General features: G+C 38.1%; 1 protein-coding gene across 2 annotated transcripts; it reads right to left on the bottom strand.

The window, feature by feature from the left end:
- Window positions 1-85: 85 nt before the first annotated feature.
- On the bottom strand, window positions 86-12,058 carry bcl2l12 (BCL2 like 12). 2 transcript variants are annotated; one of them, XM_085403123.1, is made up of 8 exons: window positions 11,935-12,058; window positions 6,528-6,699; window positions 6,030-6,228; window positions 5,529-5,742; window positions 4,658-4,762; window positions 1,988-2,064; window positions 1,535-1,798; window positions 86-1,417 (listed from the first exon to the last, which is right to left on the bottom strand). In XM_085403123.1, exons 2-8 carry the CDS (start codon window positions 6,695-6,697, stop codon window positions 1,376-1,378), a joined length of 1,071 nt encoding a protein of 356 aa, XP_085259249.1. In that variant the 5' UTR covers window positions 6,698-6,699; window positions 11,935-12,058; the 3' UTR covers window positions 86-1,375. The 2 variants fall into 2 exon arrangements, with proteins under 2 accessions (XP_085259249.1, XP_085259250.1); XM_085403124.1 differs by having other exon boundaries at window positions 1,988-2,061.
- Window positions 12,059-21,218: the final 9,160 nt, after the last annotated feature.

Genomic DNA, 21,218 nt, shown 5'->3' with positions numbered 1-21,218 from the left:
CAGTGTAAAGACTGTGGCTTTACTAAGGTTTTAGGTTGAATATTACATTATGTCCATTCATGTTAATACTTACATCCTTAAGGAATTTGTCCACTTTCAACAGGAAACGGTTATTATTTACAATAAAAATAATAAAATATTACACACACACACACACACACACACACACACACACACACACACACACACACACACACACACACACAAGTTATATAGAGAGACAGATTTACAACTGTGGCTAAGGAAGCCCAGATTGCCTGGAGTGAACAGATGAGCACAGGGACAATATGCTCCACACAGAAAGGCTCCTCCTGGTGGGTTTGAACCCAGGATCATCTTGGTGTGAAACCAAACCAAACAAACAAAAAACAACAACAAAAAGGGACAGTCCCTATTACACCTAGTGCAATTCAAACATGTAGAATCTCTCCTCATAACTTACAGACAGGAGGCGTTTAAATGCTCCTACTCAAATAGAAAATAGACACACAAAAACACTTTGGATCATGCAAAAACACAGACTGTTCCAACTCAATTAAAAAAACTGGAAAAATAGCAAAAACAAAAAAATCAAAAACTTTAGTGTTTACCTTTTGTGGATTAAAGACCTGTCAATCAAACGATAGCAATAGAAATATCAGTCACTAATCTCTAAACATTATACCCTCTCTATATAGCTTTTGCTAACATACACAAATCCACATCTTGTGATCCCATGTAAATTAGATCCACAGAAAGAACAATACCAGTAGTAAGGCATGCAGTGCAGGAACTAACAAATCAAACTTTAGAATAAAATGCAAATGTAAATATTTGGAAATTGACTAAAGAAGAAATAAAATCTTGGTCTGCTTTAGCTCACTGGATAGTTGTGAAACTAAACTATAAGGGTGATTGTTAATTAGATTTTTCAGTGAGATTCAATCTTAAAAGGGTACTGGGTGGCTGGTGGTATTTACAGTTTTTTTTTAATACAAATAAAGTGTTTAGACTCAGTCTTAAGGACACAGAAACAAGTAGGAGTTTTTACCAATTCACTGAACAGAAAGGAAGAAGGCAAAAATTGCCCAGTCACTACAGAACAGAAAACTGATGTTAGAGGTATTCTCAATTTAACTGACAGGCCTTTTTTTTTTATAAAATAATCTATATTAGTAACAACAAATGACTTGTGCAAATCAAAAACCTGGAGAGTCTTTCTAATGTCAGCAGAATTCAAAAGGCTTCAAGAATTACTGAGTGTTTACATAAGGCCATGGAAGAAAAAGTAAGTCACATATTAAAGCAGAGAAGGTTTCTCTATTCCTCTTCACTTTCCCGTCAGGTCCAGCAGTTGGTGTTTAGTTGAAAAAAAAAACAAAAAAAACAAAACTGCTCAGTCATATTCTAGATGCGCATCCAAAGTTACTGCATTCTCCTGCAGATGAAAAAGTCTGTATGATTAATTATACAGAGGAAAAATTAGAGTTCATAACAGCCGAGGCCCGTCTGTAAAAAACATAATCACAGTCAATGCAAAAATGAAATCACTTACCCATCCTCCATTGCTTTTCAGCCATGGGGCGAAGTTCTCCATGTAGCACTCTGCATAGCCTTGCATCCGCTGAGTTCCCGTGGCTGTCACTATTCGCCGTGATACTTCCATGCTGACAGCCATCCGTTGCAGTGTAGGACTGGCTGTTGGTTGCTGAGAAAGAGTTTCAGCTACATGACTGCTGCTCACAGCATCCAGGAGTTTGGAAAACGATGCATATGAAAGACGGGTCAAACTGGAGCGAAGAAAACGGTCCGATTGGATCTGTTAAATGATGCACATTTGCTTTGAGTGCGCACGCAAACACATGAGGAAAATTTACACCGTCTTCAGCTTTATGTTTACCTGAATTGATTAATTTATTGTAATTATTATTATTATTATTATTATTCCCAAAACATTTGACAAATGAATAAAGGACCTTTACAGACAGTATAATGAACCACTACTTACCACAGTATTGATAGAGTCTCCTTCCGAAGAGAGCACCTTGACAAGTTCCTGCACTATTGTTTCTTTATCACATACTGCTGAGAAAGAAACATCAGCTTTACTGAAGATGAAGATATTATAGTTCTTGATCAGTTTTTCTAACTTCACATAATGTACTGCATGTATTTCTGATCTATCAATTTTTTTTAATCAATCACCAGTTGCTCAAGTGTTTTTCCGGTGTTATCAGTCACCTTCAACCAATTCAGTAAGGTTTCTTTAGCTGAGAGACAGTCCAGAGTCCCAAAGCCTTAGAAATGGCTTTGTAACCTATTCTGATGTCTGTGAAGGTTCTCAGTCATCCAGGTCACCGTAGTCAAAGGAGCTTGCAAAGAAAAGCATCTGGACTTCTTTAAGTTGCTTGAAGACGTTTCACCTCTCATCCGAGAAGCTTCTTCAGTTCTAAGGTTAAATGGCGGAGAGTCCCAGATTTAAACCCAGTGGGAGTATCCCCTCAAAGAGGGACAAAAGGACCCCCTGATGATCCTCTAATCGCCTGAGCGAAGGTGTGAAAACGGGTGTGGGTCCCAATCAGCCAGGGTTTTCAGGTGAGCTCATTGTGAAACCTAGCCCCACCTTATCATGCGATTTCCTGAGGTCAGATGGCCCAGGATGTGAGTGGGCGTTAAGGCGTCTGGGAGGGAACTCAAAACTGGATTATAGATATACCTATTCTGATGTTAGTGACCTGAACCAAGTTCAAGTCATTTGTTCTTGAGTTTCTTTTTATTGTGGAATGATATGCTGGTTTTATCTTATCAGGTTCTATTTCAGGTCTGGCAGTGATGAGTAAGTTCTGGGTGTGGCTAGTGAAATTAAACTCACCATTTCCAAAAACGTGGTTAATCACAGTTAATTCATGAGTTGACAAGGGGGGAGGTTTCAAATAGTGCCAAGGAGATTTGGGCAGCTTTTTCCCCATAAATGAAATAATAAATAAATGACTATATTTTATATTTATTTTTTGGACACAATCATATGCAAAAAAACAAAATCAGGCAAGGGGCAAATACTTTTTCATGTAACATTTCACATGAGCCCCTTCTATGATGTTTCCTGTGTTACAGCATAGGTAACTAAGTTGATACACTCAGTCCTAGTTTCCAAGTTATAATTAATACCTAACAATACGCCTAACCTTGGAAAATATTGCTGCATATTTTAAGCATGCTGTAGTCCAGGTCAAATAAATAAATAAAATAAAAATACTTAAACAAACAAAACTTGGATGCAAACTGACCAAAAACCATTATCCTTGCTCTAAACTACCATGTCACAAGTGCTGCCTTTCTGGAGCATTTTAGATGGGCATCAAAGCCTTTCATAGTACAGAAACAGTTTTGCTGACAGTGACCAGTAGTTTACCAGTCACATTAGATTAAAGTGATATTGCAGCCCCGAGTCTGCAGGACCTCAGTGATGCATTTTATTCTGTGGATAAAAAATTTTTTGCCACCCCTTGCAGACTGGCTTGGCATTAAGGGTGCAGCTCTACATTGGCTCTTATCAATGAGCCAATGTAGAGCTTAAGAAGAAGAGTTTTTCAGTAACTGTTCATCTCAGGATCAATCTTCTTCTGTTTGGATCTGCTTCCACTTGGTAATATTATTAGAAGATAACATCTCCTTTCATTTGTACACTGATGACTTTGAGTTATATCTTCCACTAAAATATATATTAAAAGGCTGGAAGACTAACAATTTCGTCCAGTTGAACAAGAACGAAACAGATTTTCATCATCTTTTGTCCATCCAAATCTCCATACAAGCTCCTTTGCCAGCGTGTTAGATTATTGTATCCTATATTTTACATCTCTTGCAAAATATAACTTTGTGACTCAGAGCTTTACTCTGACAAACAAATTTGCTCCGTTGTCAAAAACCAGCTAAGCGTCATCACCTCTTTGAAATCTTTTGTCCTTTCAGCAAGACTGCTGACTGGCACATCATTACAGTCTTGTCCTTGCCACATTAGAATTCATTTAAGAGCTTACTCATTATTTTTAAGACTCTTAATGGGCAGGGGTCAGCTTATATCACTGATTTAGCTCCTATACGTGTCAGATCTTTTGTAGAATCAAAGCTCTTTACAGATCTTTACATACAAGTTGATGCCTCAAACAAAAAGGTGATGCGGCCTTTGTGGTCACTGCTCCATGTGTATTGAATGATCTTATCACCTGAAATGGGGGGGGGGGGGGGGGAGAGAGGAGGAGGAGGAGGAGACCCACATCTTTGCTTCTGAGTCTAGACTCAAAACCCACCTTTGTCCCTGTTAATATTCCCTTGCTAACAAACTAATGTCTCATTTGCTGCATGTCTAACTCATGCATCCCCTCCTGTCCTCTGGTGGTTGTTGTCATTTTTAACGTTTTGATGCATCTGGGGTGGTAGCAAAGTAAAACACAAAGAAGGTGCTCTGCACTATTGAAGAACATGAAAAATTTATGTTCATTTTGTGGTTAGTTGCTACCCTATAGGACCTTGTAAGTGTGAAAACACGGTAAATCTGCTTTATAAATACATTTTACTTACATTTATTAGTTACTTTACCGTTCTGTGAATTCTAGTTTGGGTCAATATACCATTTTAAAGTGAATTAATGTATATGCGTGGCTGTGCATGCAATTACCTGTTGGTGGCTGTGTTTTGGGACTATTTCTCTTTATACTGGTAGACTTCTGGGCAATCTTTTCCAGCTTCTCTGCCACATTACTGTAGAACTCAGGAGGGTGATCTGTATGGACAAATGTATATGAAATATCCATGAACAATAAAAAGACTTTTGCCACTCAAATGCAGTCAAGTGTTTAATTTGAGTTATTGCAGGAGAACTATGTTCACTAGTATCTTCCAAGAAAGCAATGGCTGACTCTGGTTTATTAACCACTGTCTTCCTCCTCAGTGTGAGTGCTGCCTTTGGCACTATAGCTCATTGCAGCATTCTCCTTCTCAGGCTAGCTTCTATTCGACTCACTGAGATACCCTTCAAAATAATTTATATCTTATCTCTCCCACCTCACTCAGTTCATTCAACTAAAAAAAAAAAAAAAAAATGTCAATCTCATCCATTTTTAGTTGCCATTTAAGTCCCCCATGATCTTAAATATTAATATCAAAATAAAAGTTGTACCATAGAAGTTACCTCCTTTGAGTGCAAGAACCTTATGTAGATTATCTTTGTCAACAAGATCATCAAATAAAATTCTTTAGTAAAAAGTGAGAAGAGGTTCCTGAGTAAAAGTCAGATGAAAAGGTGCTGTAATGGAAAAAAATTCCTTGCCCTACTAAATTAAATGGTCAGGAAGTATTGCTGACATCAATCGGCATGAATAGTTCACCACACAACAGGTGAAAATTACATTTAGATGAATACATTTATGCAATTTTTATACATCTTTAATATTACAAATGTACACAAGACGAGCGAATTTTGTGTGTCCAGGTGATTAAATACGACTGATATTTCTTCTTTTGGAAAATGTAACAGTCAGAGAGCTTACTGGGAGAGATGACATTTGGTGTAGGCTCCGGTTTTTTGTTAATTGGTAATGTGTCAGGTCGCTGCGGATGAGACGGACGCTCCTGTTTGTCCTTATCCTTCTGTAACCTTAAACTGAAGATCTTGGAGAGCTTCTGTTTGATGTTTTTTTGGCTGAGCTTTTTCTTTAGTTTCTTTTCACTTTCATCCTCTTCTGATGTACAGGAGGTGTCATCCTGTGGAAACAGTTGAAGTATTTAAACTATTAAATTTTAGTTAAGTACTGATAATTATGATGAGAAAAAAGGAAAAAAAAAAAAAAAAAAAAAAAGAACCAGTCTCAGACACTGAAGTGAAAATTATAAATTTTTCCCATTTAGTACTCTTTTCTAGCCTCCATGGTCTTAATGTATCATAGTACTAATGTATAACAATACCATGTAGACACTACACTACAGGTTTGTGTCCAACATCACTCATGGTCTTTCATGTGTTCCAGCTCAAAACAATACAACACACTTACTTCGCTTTTGTCTTTGAGGTGTGCAGGTTTTGCTTTGCTCTTCCTGCCCAATGAGCCTTCAGGGTCTTTGGCAGGACGTTGTGTGCTGTTACGATGTGGCAGTTGCTTTATGAGGTCTTTGAATCCAGTCTTTTTTTCATCTCCTGAAGTGACAACCTGAGGATTCCGCTCATCCTTTGTTTTTGGTTTTGGGTTGGAACTAGCATGGGAAAACAAGACAATTCATTAAAAATAAATGGTCACATAAATAATATTGCAAATATTCAATTACTATATTTAAAATAATTACTTACTTAAACCTTTAGATTGATTAAAATGTAGTAAGTCCTAAAACTATCTACCCTTTAATCATTGCTACTCACTGGTAAAGGTCACAAACGGCACAAGTCAGTGAGTTATTATCCAGAATGTTGTGTCTTGAGCTACAATTTTTTTAAAAAAAAGATACAAACACAAAGACAAACAAGCAAAAAATAGAATAGTAGTGAGTTATATTACCTGTACTTGTGGTGATCGTTGTAGGCCCCTCCTACCCTCCCAGGCCTCTCTTTCAGAGGAATTAAAAGGGAGCGATGTAGAAAAGCTTGGAGCACTAAATGAGTCTCACTCTTAATCTCAATCAAAGAGATGGAGGACACAGATGAGCGGCGTCCTTCAGAGTCTGACATCACTGCAGTTTACAGAAGAAAAAAAAAACTTAAGTCATGTTATAAAATCCTCAAAAAATAAGCTACAATAGAGTGAAAAAGTGTTTGACCCCCTAATTTCCTCTTTTTATGCATGTTTGTCACACTTAAATGTTTCATCAAACAAATTTAAATATTAGAAAAAGATGATACAAGTAAACATAAAATGCAGTTTCTAAATGAAGGTGTTTATTATTAACCCTTTAAGACCTACCATAGAACCAAGTCCGCCAGAGCTTATAGTATATTTTTACATCGTGTGGTGCCATTTTTGGGAGCATTTCAAGTTGCTATACATCAATACAGCAATTATAGCCCAGATTTTAATAATATGTATTCATTAAGTGCATAGTAATTACATAAATTGCAAAACCGTGCAATAAACTACAAAAAAATTGAAAATCGTTTTTGCTTTTTTAACATATATTTCTAGTTAGAGAAATTTAAGAGGCTTATCCCTCAAAACTGTAAATACAAAAAAGTTGCACAAAATAGTTTCCTACCACAGGAAATTTATTTTGAGTGTCTTCATAGTTTTATTTTTGAATACACCAATTTTTATATACTGCAGGAAAAACGAAAATATTATACTACAAATTTGCAAAAAAGCAGCATATGCATCAAAATAAACTATTTCCAGCAGTGCAATATGAGTCCTAAGCATCCCAGAAACGACACAGAAAGTCATAAAGTCAAAGATAACTTTTAAAAACACCAGTATAGACCCTGAGGCCCTGATGGTAAAAAAAAAAAAAAAAAAAACTACATTTCCGCGAAAATGACATCACTTCCGGTTTCGGGCAGGTAATGGCGGACATTCAAAAGTTCGCGCTGACGGATCGGCAAAGCGTGTTTCCGTAATATTATGTTTTTGTTGCTGCAAGTGCTTTTTATGCAGTTTTTGCAAAGCTTTATGTGGAAGGAAACCGTGACCTAGGACAAGCTGATGGCATAAGATGTAAGTACAACTCCTCCAGTTTCATATGCAAAAAAAATTATTGCACTAGCTTACGTGGTTGCAGAGCTACCGGGATTTAAAAATAGTTACACAAAACAAAGCGTGCCCGCTCCGACCGGCTCTAAAGGGTTAAGGGGAAAAAAAATCCAAACCTACATGGCCCTGTGTGAAATAGTTCAATTCAACTGCATTTATACAGCACCAAATCACAACAACAGTCGCCTCAAGGTAGGGGTGGGCGGTATAAACGGTAAATGATAGAAACGATATAAATTTGACCAACGGTAGAGATTTTTACTATACCGCTCTACCGCAATAGCACATGTTGATGGTGTCATCATCAAGCTGCACCTGTTTTGGTCGAAAGCATTGCAGCAGCTGCAAACAACATCATCTGCAAATTGTGCTGGGCAACAGTAATAGCAAAAAGATGAAGCACTTTTGGAATATGAGGAAAGCCAAAAACTGTGCTTCCTCCACTTCCCTATCATTGATTCACTAATGCCGAATTCTCTCGCAGCCGCTCTATTCCCATGTTGTTGCAGTATATTAATGACCAACCTCGTATTGTGGATGGATTATCTCAGTAGTTTTCCTGACTGAAGTTTAGTCCGTTTATAGCATCCTGTTATGCAATTGCATTTGTCCCTAACCACCAGAAACCCTCACGTTATCTTTTATTGAGTGGAAAAAGGTTAGCGTTCATCCTTCAGCTTCACTGTGCTAATGTTATGCCAATGTAGCTGTTTTGCTAGCAATCACTTAGGACAGGGGTGTCGAACTCCAGGCCTCGAGGGCCGGTGTCCCGCAGGTTTTAGATATCACCCTGTTTCAACACACCTGAATCAAATTATTAGTTCATTAACAGGCTTCTGGAGAACTTCAAGACATGTTGGTGATAATTTAGCCATTTAAATTAAAGCCATTAAACTTTAACTGAACAAACACACACATCCACACATGTGCAATAACACTAAGTGCAATAATCTTTTCTGGCATCGTTGTATTTTTACTCAGTTGTATATAGCATTCGTATTCTATTTTTTATCTTATTGTATATTTTTATTCTATTTTATTCTACTGTATATAGTATATTATTTTATTCTATTCTGTACAGCTGTGTACTGTATTTATTCTTATTGTATTCTAATTTTTGCGTCATAACTTTTGCACTGTCCACTTCCTGCTGTGACAAAACAAATTTCCCACGTGTGGGACTAATAAAGGTTATCTTATCTTATCTTATCTTAAATCAGCTGTGTTGGATCAAGGACACATCTAAAACATGCAGGACACCGGCCCTCGAGGCCTGGAGTTCGACACCTGTGACTTAGGACATCACTATATACCAGCTAGTCCAACTTCAGTAACCCTACAAACGTCACTGCTGTTTAGTTTTCTGTCTTCATTTATGTTGGAAGTGATAGCAGAGCTGTACGTTTTAATTTTTTCAGATATCTCTCAGTCAGAACATGGCACATCATGTTTAGGTGGAAACTAGCTAGCTAACTTCTAACTCCGTTGAATTGAATAAATTCTGTTTTCATGGATGCCTGGATGTTAAACTTAATTGTTGCACCTGGTAAAGCAGCAACGCTGATCATTTTATTAAAGATGAAAGAATTTAGACAGTTTTTAACTCTCAGTGATGCTGCAGTGTTCGTTTGACTTTGGGACCTGAAAGCAGATGGAGTTTTGGACCCAGATTACTCCGCGAGGCTCCTGACTACGGTAACCGTAATGCTCCGACAAACATTTTTGACAGATTTTTGAGAGCCGTGTACCGCATAAAATCTGTTTGAGGTCAGTAAGCACACCCAGAACCAGGCACACTGTCGATTTTTGAGAGAATTAAAGGATTTTAAGCGTGCCTTAGTGTGTAGAATACGTTATACAAAAGAAAATAATATATCGCGATATATATATCGTTACCGCACATGCTTCAAATTATACCGTGATATGGATTTTAGGCCATATCGCCCAGCCCTACCTCAAGGCACTTTATATTCTAAGGTAGACCCTACAATAATACATTGATGGAATTTCAATCTTTTAATTATCTTATGCACTGTTGAAGTTAAACTATCCAAATCTCTTTCTATCTTTATTTGAGGAACATTAATTTTTTTGAAAATTATTGAAATATGTAAAGACAATTTTTAATTTTTTGTACCAAATCATAATTACAATCACCTGTTGACATCACGTGTTTCAAATCACGTCATTATTTAACAAATTCACCTGATTGCTAGCACTACATTGCTCCTATCCCAACCTTTTACGGAATATGTTGCAGGTCTGAATGACAGCAAAGGATGTCTATTTACAAATGAAATAAAGTTGACCAGACAAAACATGAAATATTTTGTGTTCATATTGTCTGCAATGACATATAAGTCAAATTTAGAAATCACTCCTTTCTTTCTTTCTTTTTTTGCATTTTCCATACTGTCCCAACTTTTTCTGATTTGGGTTTCTAAGATGGGGCCTGATTATTTACGACCTTGTATGTGAGGAGCAGGATTTTGAATTCTGGATTTAACAGGGAGCCAATGAAGGGAAGCCAATACAGGTAAAATCTGCTCTCCCTTTCTAGTCCCTGTCAGGACTCTTGCTGCAGCATTTTGGATTAACTGAAGGGAGTTTTTAGGACATCCTGATAATAATGAATTACATTAGTGCAGCCTGGAAGTAATAAATGCATGAACTAGTTTTTCAGCATCACTCTGAGACAGGATATTTCTCATTTTAGAGATGTTGTGCAAATGGAAGAAAGCAGTCTTACATATTTGTTTAATATGTGCATTGAAGGACATGTCCTGGTCAAAAATGACTCCAAGGTTCCTCACAGTGTTACTGGAGGCCAAGGTAATGCCATCCAGAGTAAGAATCTGGTTAGATACCATATTTCTAAGATTTTCAGGGCAGAGTACAACAACCTCAGTTTTATCTGAATTAAGAAGCAGAAAGTTAGAGGCCATCCAGGTCTTTATGTCTTTAAGACAGTCCAGCAGTTTAAATCAAATGACTGGATAATGTCCTGCATTAGGAAATTCTGATATTTTAATCTTTAAATCTCCTTTCCTTTGCTCCAAGATGCAAAAATGTAATAATAATACAACTAATAATATAACTAAAACAAACCTTAAATACTAATCCATATGTTTAAAATACACAGTGACTTTCAAATGTCCTCCATTACTGAGGAAAATTTTGCAGACCAACAAAGCCAGTCTGCCATTTTTCATATCCTCCCTGGTGAACTTGATCTATCCACAGAGTTGATCAGCAAATTGTTTATTGTGGCTGATTTTCGTCTAGTTATCATGGAACTGACTTCATGATCCAATGATTGAAACTAGCACTTACAATCGACTGTCGTTATGCATGTTTTTTTTTTTGCTTTATTTTAATTTCTGGTGCTATGAGAGTGTTTAGTTCATCAACTTGGGTTAGACCAACACAAACTGAACCAGACTAAACATACTTCACTGCACTGTATGTATGTGTGCTGCACAAATTCTCTCTGGAATTAGTAACGTTTCTCTGATTCTGACGTATTGCGAAGTTATCCCCCAGTGCTTTTCCTTATTTGATGGTAGTATAAAGAGCTGTTCCTTATAATATGTATACTCATGTACTTTCTTATGCTAGTAACTCAGTTTTTTTTTTGTTTTTTTTCCCTAAGGAACAAATTTGCTCAACATAAGAGACAAAAATGACATGGAAAAACCCCATGGAGCTATAGAATTGACTGCTTATTTACATGTTTCAATTAAAGAATTTTTTTTCTAGATAATATTCAAGTGACGTTCGATTGTGTATACGTTCTCTACGTTCCGCCCAATCGATTCTTTTGCGAACTCTCTGTTGTTGTTAACAGGTTCGAAACAGCTTGAAAGAGAAACAGAAACAAACAAGTGATTCTAATAGTTCCATTCCATTCATTCCTTACACCACCTAACAAAACACCGCCTTACACACTTTTTATAACCCCCCTCCAAAAAAACAAAATTTACGACGACCCTCATCTATGAGATACCTCTGCCAAGGTACTCTTTAATATCGTTTAAAAACTTTAGCTCAATTCATTTTAATCAAAGAATACGTGAATTAAGAACAGTAATCGCCCGACCGACCAGGGACAGAACTTTTCCGCGGTATTGATGACTCGAGTTCAAAGAATATTTCACTAACTTTTACGAAAGGTAAATACATGCTAGACTGAGACAAACTTATATATACAATAAAAACTTTGTACCTCGAGGTGTGTCTCGACGTGTCGAAGTAGACCCGAATTGAGGTTTAGAATGTTTTTGCCGTTTTCTTGCGCAGCTACATTGAACTCCGTGGTAATCGTCTTCTTCTGCCGCTTCCACGTCTTCTTCTTCTTCTTCTGTATAGGGTTTACTGGCGGTTGGCAAACAGCAAAATAGCGCATTACCGCCACCAACTGGTGTGGAGTGTGGACCGAAATGACAAAAAAATGAAAAGTTAAAAAAAAAAAAAAAATTCAAAGCCTCTCGAACAAATGGGCCTGCCTTAAAAACCAAAATGCAGCCCGATAACTTTCACTTACAGAGGTCGTGCGAAACAAAACAATCAAGTCCAACTGCACTTCCATATCGTCCAGCTTTTTGATCAGTTGTCTGCATTCAATATCATACCTCTGACAATTCAAGAAAACATGTTCTATTGTTTCCTGTTCCCTACTGCAGTCACACTCCCCTGTACAGTGTTTACCTATTAAAAACAATGTGGTATTTAAACCAGTGTGTCCAAATCTCAGTCGAGATATAATCGTCTCCTCTCTCCTGTTTCGGCCTGTACTTCTCATTTCCCCCACCTTCCTTTGGATTCTATAAAACCATCGCCCTTTCCTCTCTTCCTCCCATTGCTTCTGCCAACCTTTCGATCATTTTGTATCGTATTCTACTCTTGAGCTCCGTCCTACTCACACTAATAACCATATCTACTATCGGTCTCCTTGTTGCGACTTTTGCTGTCCTATCTGCCATTTCATTTCCTTTATCTCCATGATGCGCTGGTACCCATAAGAATGTGACCATAAGCCCCATCATAACAATTCTGAACAATGTTTGCTGGATCTCTATCAGAATGCCAGGTCTGCATTCTGAGTGACTGTCTTGCAGACTGGCCAGTGAAGAGTTCGAGTCTGAACATATCACAGATCTTAGTGGTTTTGTTTCTTCAATCCAGTGGACTGCTAACAATATTGAAACCATTTCACCTGTGTACACTGATAAATCATCACTGATCCTTTTGATTCCACTTCTTCTTCAACTACTACTAGTTTAAATGCGGTAGGCACACCCAACTTACAGGTGCATTACTGCCACCACCATTAATCCCGTTGTTCAAACATAATCAAATTAAAGATTGCCTACTTTCCGTGTACTAACAGATTCCACAGTTTAATGCTTTGTTTGCTGTTCTTAAATAAAGTCACTAATCTTCTCCTCTCTTCCTCATATTCATTGTGGTGGATTATTGGGTGTTAATGCAGTGTTCCAAAATGAAAACCATAGAGTCACACAGCTGTGCTGCAAAGTGACCATAGACAAGGTGGGTTAACCATTTTTAATGTAAAATATGAACGTAAACCCCACCATGACATGTTTTTGTTGTTTCTCTGGATTATTTTTTTTTCAACATTTTGGTAAATGGACTGGTACTTATAAAGTGCTTTTCTACTTTATCTTAAGCACGCAAAGGGCTTTAGACAATTCACCCATTCACAACAGCAGTTTTTTCTACTGTTTCTAAATGCTTCCTAATTAACATCCACACACATTTGGAGATGATCAACATGTTAGGGTTAGTATCTTGCCCAAGGATACTCACCACCACCTGAGCTACAGCCGTCCACATGGCTTATAATAATTTATTATCACATAGTCTTTCAGCCCAATTTCTAACAACATATCCTTGCTCATTTGCACTCCCCTATTCTATATGAGTATTGTATATGGGATGCCTTGCTTAAGAAGCGTGGCACAGCCTCCTCCTTCTCCTTCTTCTCTGTCCCTGTAAACTGTTGCATAGTTAAATAGAACGAATTCCGAATTAGATTTAACCCAGGATGCCTGGATATGGATTATCTTGGACTTTTCTTTCATATCTCAAATAAATTGCTTGAATTTCTGGCTCTTAGCATTGAAACTTCTGGCATTCCATTGGAGAATGAGTGTAGTTAATAGTATTACAGTATCTGATACATATTGCTTCTCGGCTTGACTGAATCTTAAGTTTGTCATTTATTTCCTCCCATTTTAAATCTGTCATCCTGAAGTGGTGGTCCGCAGCGTTAACTATTATTTATATTCTTTCAGTTTTATTCAATATGTTGCATTTATCACTAGTTTTATTTAATTTTTTTGTAAATTTAATTCTAATTTTCTGTACTTTTGTCTCTCTTTTCACTGCTTTGCAACCCCACAATGCTATATTGTGGCTTCCTCTGTGGCTGCAGGATTCTGGAGGAACTCCTGCTGCACACTTGCCACTTCTATTGTCCCCTCCACAATGAGCTCACCTGTGATTCCTTTTACATACAGCTGTCTGAATTCTTAAGAGCTAAAACATTTAATGGGCTTTGGTGCAAATTCTCTGTACATATAAGCAGTTTTGTCATATCAAAATTATAGTTCCTGCTCCTCAAAGCATAGCTGCAGTCCCTTTTTTTTATATGTTCTCCCAAGCATTTTCTTCATTTACTTCACTTGTTTCTCACTTGTAGATTTTCCACCAGTTACTCTCTTTTTACATTTTTTAACCTTCTTTACCCCCATTTCAGATTTACTGCCTATTAGTAAATTTCCATAACTCAGAACGTGCATTTTTACGTCTCCCAATTGTCCTCTGATAATTCCAGTTAATTTTGTTGGGTCCATCTTTTCACATACCCCTCTTTCTCAGATCTCACCACCACAGTAAGTTAGCTGTGTACCACTCCTCTTCCTTTGCTTTCTGATTCAACACTCAACACCATTCTTCCTCCTCTTCCTTCCTCTGTCCATACTGTTGCTGTCACTGTCAGTTTTCCTCTGTTTCTTTCTATCACTTGTTGCAGACAACACTGCTTGAGCACCATTGTTGTACAGAGCCTTTCTAGACTGTCACCAGCTGCTCCAGGACAACTAGTCCTGCTTATGAGTCCACAAGAGAAGATGTTGATATTAGTGTTTGATTTTCCCACACTCACCACCAATTTCATTCTCCTCTCCACCAGATACACCAGTAACTGTCTCCTGACATGACATTTTCCTCCCTCTTTTTATTACTCAAATTTGTCTAAATCAGTCTATGTATCTGTGACTGCTTGTAAAAGCTATTTTTTGAGTTCAATCTGTATGTTTCTGTTTTCTTGCTGCAGAATGAGGAAGTCGATGTCTTCCACTTATTGGAAGGTTTCTGATTTGCTTCCTGCTCCAGTCTGTATGTTGAGGTGGTCTCATGTGGTACAGGAGTGTATGAGTATATGTTCAATGAAGCAAGTGTGAGTGTCTGTGTGTATAAGAACATGGTTTTGAAGTAAGTACTTTATGAACCTGCAGTCAGCTGAGACTGAAGAAGTCTCTTTGATGAGCGAAGAAACATTTCTCCCACTGAAAACGCTAATCCAGGTGAACAGAATGCTTTTTTGGCAGTTTATGGTGAGTAATATTACAAAAGAGTCCGTTAAATCTATTTGCCATACCAGCCATGACGATGTTCTATATAAGCTAAAGAGATTACTATGGGGATTGTAAGGTAATATGCCATGGGCTCACATCTTTCAATATAACTCTACTTCAGTAGGTTACTCACAGTATGGACTGCACTCATTTTTAATCTCAGTGTACATTTCGATCTCCACAATACTATTCACACAGTTTTTTGAATTTAGCTTGCACTAGTGCGGTTCTTCACATGCTATTTGTACATGACTTCACTAGATGTCTGTATTTGACTTTTCTGGTGTGAGCTGCAGCAAAGCTGCAAAGATTTTGCCTTGAGGTTTTATGGATCCACACACTGCTACACTGCAGTACCAAAATTGGCAACAGAAAAATAAGAGTTTGGCTTTCTCATAACTCTTCTGTGACAAAAGTAAACACAAGTGCTTGAAACGTTTAGGATGCACACTAAATTTGGGAAAAGGTGTGGGATTGTAGTCTGACCTGACTCTAATTCTAGATTCATGATATTCATCATCTAATCTTCTGAACATAATACAATTTAGGACACAAAACAGTAAAGATCCTCTCCAGATGTGACATGATATTGCTGGAAAAATGTGATGTCATGCACTATCATACACGAGTTAATCTGAAGAGCATTTGCATCAGAATGTGGTGACGTGTTTGCTTATGGAGCTACCTTTGATCAAATGTGATCATCCCCACAGAATAAAAATATTTTGGTTTGATGAGTCTTTTATTTGTTGTTGTTGTGATTCTTAATGTCATATAAATATCATTTATTTCTTAGGAAACACTTCAGTCTTTCCACATCCTTAGACAGATTTTTCCTTTTTTTAAATTGTAAATCTTTTTTTTAAATGTTTTTTGATATCAAATGAATATACACATTTGAAGCTGTGGTGGAAAGGTCAACAAACATACTTTTATTCATCATGGATAATCTCTCTGTGCCACTGGACAGGCAGTGGAGAACTTTCTCTAACTGGGTTAGGGTTGACGTTACACCAAATCTTTCATACCCCGTGAAACAAGTCATTATGATACAGTATAGTTATATCTCCCACATATATTATCTTCTGAGGGCAAGAGACACAACCACTATTTCTGAGCAGTTTTCTCAGAGTGCCACACAACGCCTTGGATTGAACATTGTCTGTATACGTGAAGATTTGTGCTATTTATTTGTGATATGTGTGTTGCTCCCACTTGACCAAGTAAGCATACAACAATACAAAGATCATGACAGAAAAATGTTTGCGCCAAGATTGGCGTCTATTTTATTTAGGAAGGTACTTATCACGATGACGGAATTCTAATGAAAAAACAACATCAAAATGAGAATTATACTAGTTATGAAAACACAGGCAATAGGAATGATGAACAGTCTTTAGCACAGCCCCCCCAAAACCCGTCCAGCGTCACTGGTGTCAAGACACTGGTACAAGGATTGGGAGTGACCAGACCAAGAACGCATGCAGGACTTCAGGAGATTGTAATGGTGAGATTAAACTGCAAAACTTGATAAATAATAATGTCACAACTGCCAAAATCCCCCAAAACATATAAGGAAAGTGCTTCAGTGCTTTGAAATATAAAAGAATAAGTCAAGTCTGCACACTACAGTCAAAACAGTAATTACAGTAAATGTTGTCAGTAAGTTGTATTGGAAACATGGAACTCAGAATTACAGTAATTAGTCACTTTAAACACAAAATAAAATAGAAAACAGAGAATATGCTCTTCCAACATGCTCTATTGAATCTCATTTAGTTGCTTTGTCTGCATTTTGTGCTTACTTACCTCTTGCAACACGCAGCCATTTCCTCCCTTGCAGTGAATCTGTCCAGCACTCATCTGTCTCTGTATGAATGAGTACTTTGTAAGCACCACTACCCCCTCAGCCAGTTCTTGTGCCCATGTCTCAATCTCCAAATTCCAGTCCCTCTGCCTATCTTCTGTGCTGGCTGAGTGCTCATGTCACTTTGTCTCACCCCCAAAAATCACTGTTCATCAGAGCTTGAGCCAATAAAGAGCCAGGCAGCTGGGTGAGGCACTTCCTCTGTGACAGGAAATTAACCACAAACAACCGACCAAAGGGAGGGGGCTAATGAGAAAGTGAGATCAAAAGACGCTGATGTTTTAATGGCTGTAAGTAGAGTTCTAAAGGGGATGAACAGGTCATGGTAAATAATTCTTGTGCTGGCTTCTAAAATAAATCTGAATAAATACATATACTATATCTAGTTTACTCTAGAATATAGTATACAGTGGGGCAAAAAAAAGTATTTAGTCAGTCACTGATCATGCAAGTTCCCCCACTTAAAACGATGACAGAGGTCAGTAATTTGCACCAGAGGTACACTTCAACTGTGAGAGACAGAATGTGAAAAAAAAAATCCATGAATCCACATGGTAGGATTTGCAAAGAATTCATTCGTAAATCAGGGTGGAAAATAAGTATTTGGCCAAAAACAAAAATACAACTCAATACTTTGTAACATAACCTTTGTTGGCAATAACAGAGGTCAAACGTTTACTATAGGTCTTTACCAGGTTTGCACACACAGTAGCTGGTATTTTGGCCCATTCCTCCATGCAGATCTTCTCGAGAGCAGTGATGTTTTGGGGCTGTCGCCGAGCAACACTGACTTTCAACTCCCGCCACAGATTTTCTATGGGGTTGAGGTCTGGAGACTGGCTAGGCCACTCCAGGACTTTCAAATGCTTCTTACGGAGCCACTCCTTTGTTGCCCGGGCGGTGTGTTTTGGATCATTGTCATGTTGGAAGACCCAGCCTCGTTTCATCTTCAAAGTTCTCACTGATGGAAGGAGGTTTTGGCTCAAAATCTCACGATACATGGCCCCATTCATTCTGTCCTTAACACGGATCAGTCGTCCTGTCCCCTTGGCAGAAAAACAGCCCCATAGCATGATGTTTCCACCCCCATGCTTCACAGTAGGTATGGTGTTCTTGGGATGCAACTCAGTATTCTTCTTCCTCCAAACACGACGAGTTGAGTTTATACCAAAAAGTTCTACTTTGGTTTCATCTGACCACATGACATTCTCCCAATCCTCTGCTGTATCATCCATGTGCTCTCTGGCAAACTTCAGACGGGCCTGGACATGCACTGGCTTCAGCAGCGGAACACGTCTGGCACTGCGGGATTTGATTCCCTGCCGTTGTAGTGTGTTACTGATGGTGACCTTTGTTACTTTGGTCCCAGCTCTCTGCAGGTCATTCACCAGGTCCCCCCGTGTGGTTCTGGGATCTTTGCTCACCGTTCTCATGATCATTTTGACCCCACGGGATGAGATCTTGCGTGGAGCCCCAGATCGAGGGAGATTATCAGTGGTCTTGTATGGCTTCCATTTTCTGATGATTGCTCCCACAGTTGATTTGTTCACACCAAGCTGCTTGCCTATTGTAGATTCACTCTTCCCAGTCTGGTGCAGGTCTACAATACTTTTCCTGGTGTCCTTTGAAAGCTCTTTGGTCTTGGCCATGGCGGCGTTTGGAGTCTGACTGTTTGAGGCTGTGGACAGGTGTCTTTTATACAGATGATGAGTTCAAACAGGTGCCATTCATACAGGTAACGAGTGGGGGACAGAAAAGCTTCTTACAGAAGACGTTACAGGTCTGTGAGAGCCAGAGATTTTCCTTGTTTGAGGTGACCAAATACTTATTTTCCACCCTGATTTACGAATAAATTCTTTACAAATCCTACCATGTGAATTCATGGATTTTTTTTTTCACATTCTGTCTCTCACAGTTGAAGTGTACCTCTGGTGCAAATTACTGACCTCTGTCATCATTTTAAGTGGGGGAACTGGCTGACTAAATACTTTTTTGCCCCACTGTATATAGTATATGTATTTAAAGTTTCACTGATATGTCACTGTAAGTTTCTGTTGGGTCCTAACTATGATGTATATGCATTGCTGTGCAAACATACAATTTCTTAGGAAAAGGCACACGCCTGTTTATTCATTCAATTATCTAATCAGCCTATCACGAGGACCAACATGTAGAAAATCCTTTAGATACAGGAAAGCCAGAGCACACCAATTTTGATGGTGACTTCGTTGTTGTTAGCAGATGGAATCATTTGTGATGAGCAAAAAACATCAAAGAATACACCATCGGGCTCTGATGTCAGCTAAGAGCAAAGATTACTATCTGTAACATGCACCAGCTCACAAAGAAAAGCTGTGTCTAACTGGATTAACGATTCACTGAGGTCAACGAACGGCTGTCATCGGTCATTTATTGAAATTATTCAAGGTACCCATTACTATCAGAACACTTTATTGATCCCAAAAGAAATTATTATCACTACAAGTATCATTATCATTAAGCACTGCCCAAAATGAAGTGTAACACCTAATTACAAGAACTGCTGGAAGCAAACAACAAGGATACAGTCAGTACTGTAAGGTTTTTAAGGTGCAGTGTAAAACACCATTATGTGGCTAAATGGTTTGACTTTTATTAACATAAATGAATTTACTCAAACCTCATTGTTCAAATACAATTTTAACATCAGCAAAGGTTAAAGTCGGTTTTCTTGTATGTGTAGCTGGAGTTAATATGGGAATTGTTGGTGAACTAGAGGGCAGGGTGCTGAAAGGATGATGATGATGATGATGATGATGGGCTCATGTTCAAAGACAGTAGATACAGAAAAGTGGCTTTGATATCTTCTGGGTGGGGTGTCTGGGAGGGAGACGGTTGTTTACAAAGGGGATCTAATCCCACTCGTGATCTGCTGTAGCATTCGTCATCACATCATTAACTTCAAACTGCATCACTGCATTAACCAAACAACCTGGATATGTCTGACCTTATATGGTCTGGTGGCTTTTCTGGTATGAACTTCAGTGTGGAGTGGGCCTCAGAGTTATCTTTGCAAGAAGATGGGCCTCTTCCTCGATTATGCTTATCATGATTCATTTTCTGTTTGTTTATTCTTTTTTGTGTGTTAATGTTACATTATCTCAAAAGTATACTTTCATTTTTGTTTATAGATTAGTTTCCACACAGAAACTGAACAACGGAGGCAGTCAATGGAAAAGAAATCTGTGCTTTCCGGAAAGTGCCTGATTGCACCATAGTGATAAAATTCATTTAAACATGTTTTTCTCTTCTTAAAATAGCAGCCAGTGATTCTTTTTCTCAGACCAGCAACATTTCAACTATAGTTGGAGCTTTATTTGAAATGGGTGTAGGGATTGTTAACAGGAAATCCACCATCACATGGGCAGGAAATGCTGTTCAGACAGAAATAAACAAGACATATAAGGGAAACAGAGGCACTGCTGACATTACAGCTACTGCACATCATTTTCTCACCAGGAGAGAGGAACACCATCACTAACGTCGCTTACTGATATCCTCAATAAACAAAAATTGTGCCTGTATTTTAAATCACATACTTTTTTCCTCAGAATACTCTGTTGCAGCCTTTACAAACTCTTTACTGCAGTAGCCGCAAAACTGAGAAACACTACTTCATAATACCAGCAGGCTTTAGACTTTTACTACGCTGGTTTATGTGTGGCTGGATTACATACTGAAAAATTCAAGGTACAGCTGTTCGTATTGCCAAGAAAAATATTCTCATATAGTGAAGGAGAAGTAAATCGTTACATATTTCACACTGTTTTCATAATTCTATAATTATACCTGATTTTTATTGAATGTCCTCGAGCTACCTATTCCCTGTCGCCATTGCTTTAACTGACCCAGGGTCAGTGTAAAATACAATCCTAGCTGTGTGAACAAAGCCTGGCTCCTTTAATCCTGCATGAAAAACCTCAGGATGCAGGTTATTATTAC

This window comes from Rhamphochromis longiceps, linkage group LG4 (assembly GCF_057381845.1).
Source record: "Rhamphochromis longiceps isolate RC_006_pf linkage group LG4, R_longiceps_female_GT1.1, whole genome shotgun sequence".
Classification (NCBI taxonomy): Eukaryota; Metazoa; Chordata; class Actinopteri; order Cichliformes; family Cichlidae; genus Rhamphochromis; species Rhamphochromis longiceps.
The sequence above is the reverse complement of the archived record's forward strand: the minus strand, read 5'-3'. Positions and strand labels throughout refer to the sequence as shown.

Excerpts from the sequence above, each read along its gene's own strand:
- bcl2l12 (XM_085403123.1), bottom strand. The coding sequence starts at position 6,697 with ATGTCAGACTCTGAAGGACGCCGCTCATCTGTGTCCTCCATCTCTTTG. Across the intron at positions 6,229-6,527 it reads AACGATCACCACAAGTACAG|TTCCAACCCAAAACCAAAAA; the intron begins GTAATATAACTC and ends TTCCCATGCTAG. Across the intron at positions 1,418-1,534 it reads TGAAAAGCAATGGAGGATGG|GAGAATGCAGTAACTTTGGA; the intron begins GTAAGTGATTTC and ends TTTCATCTGCAG.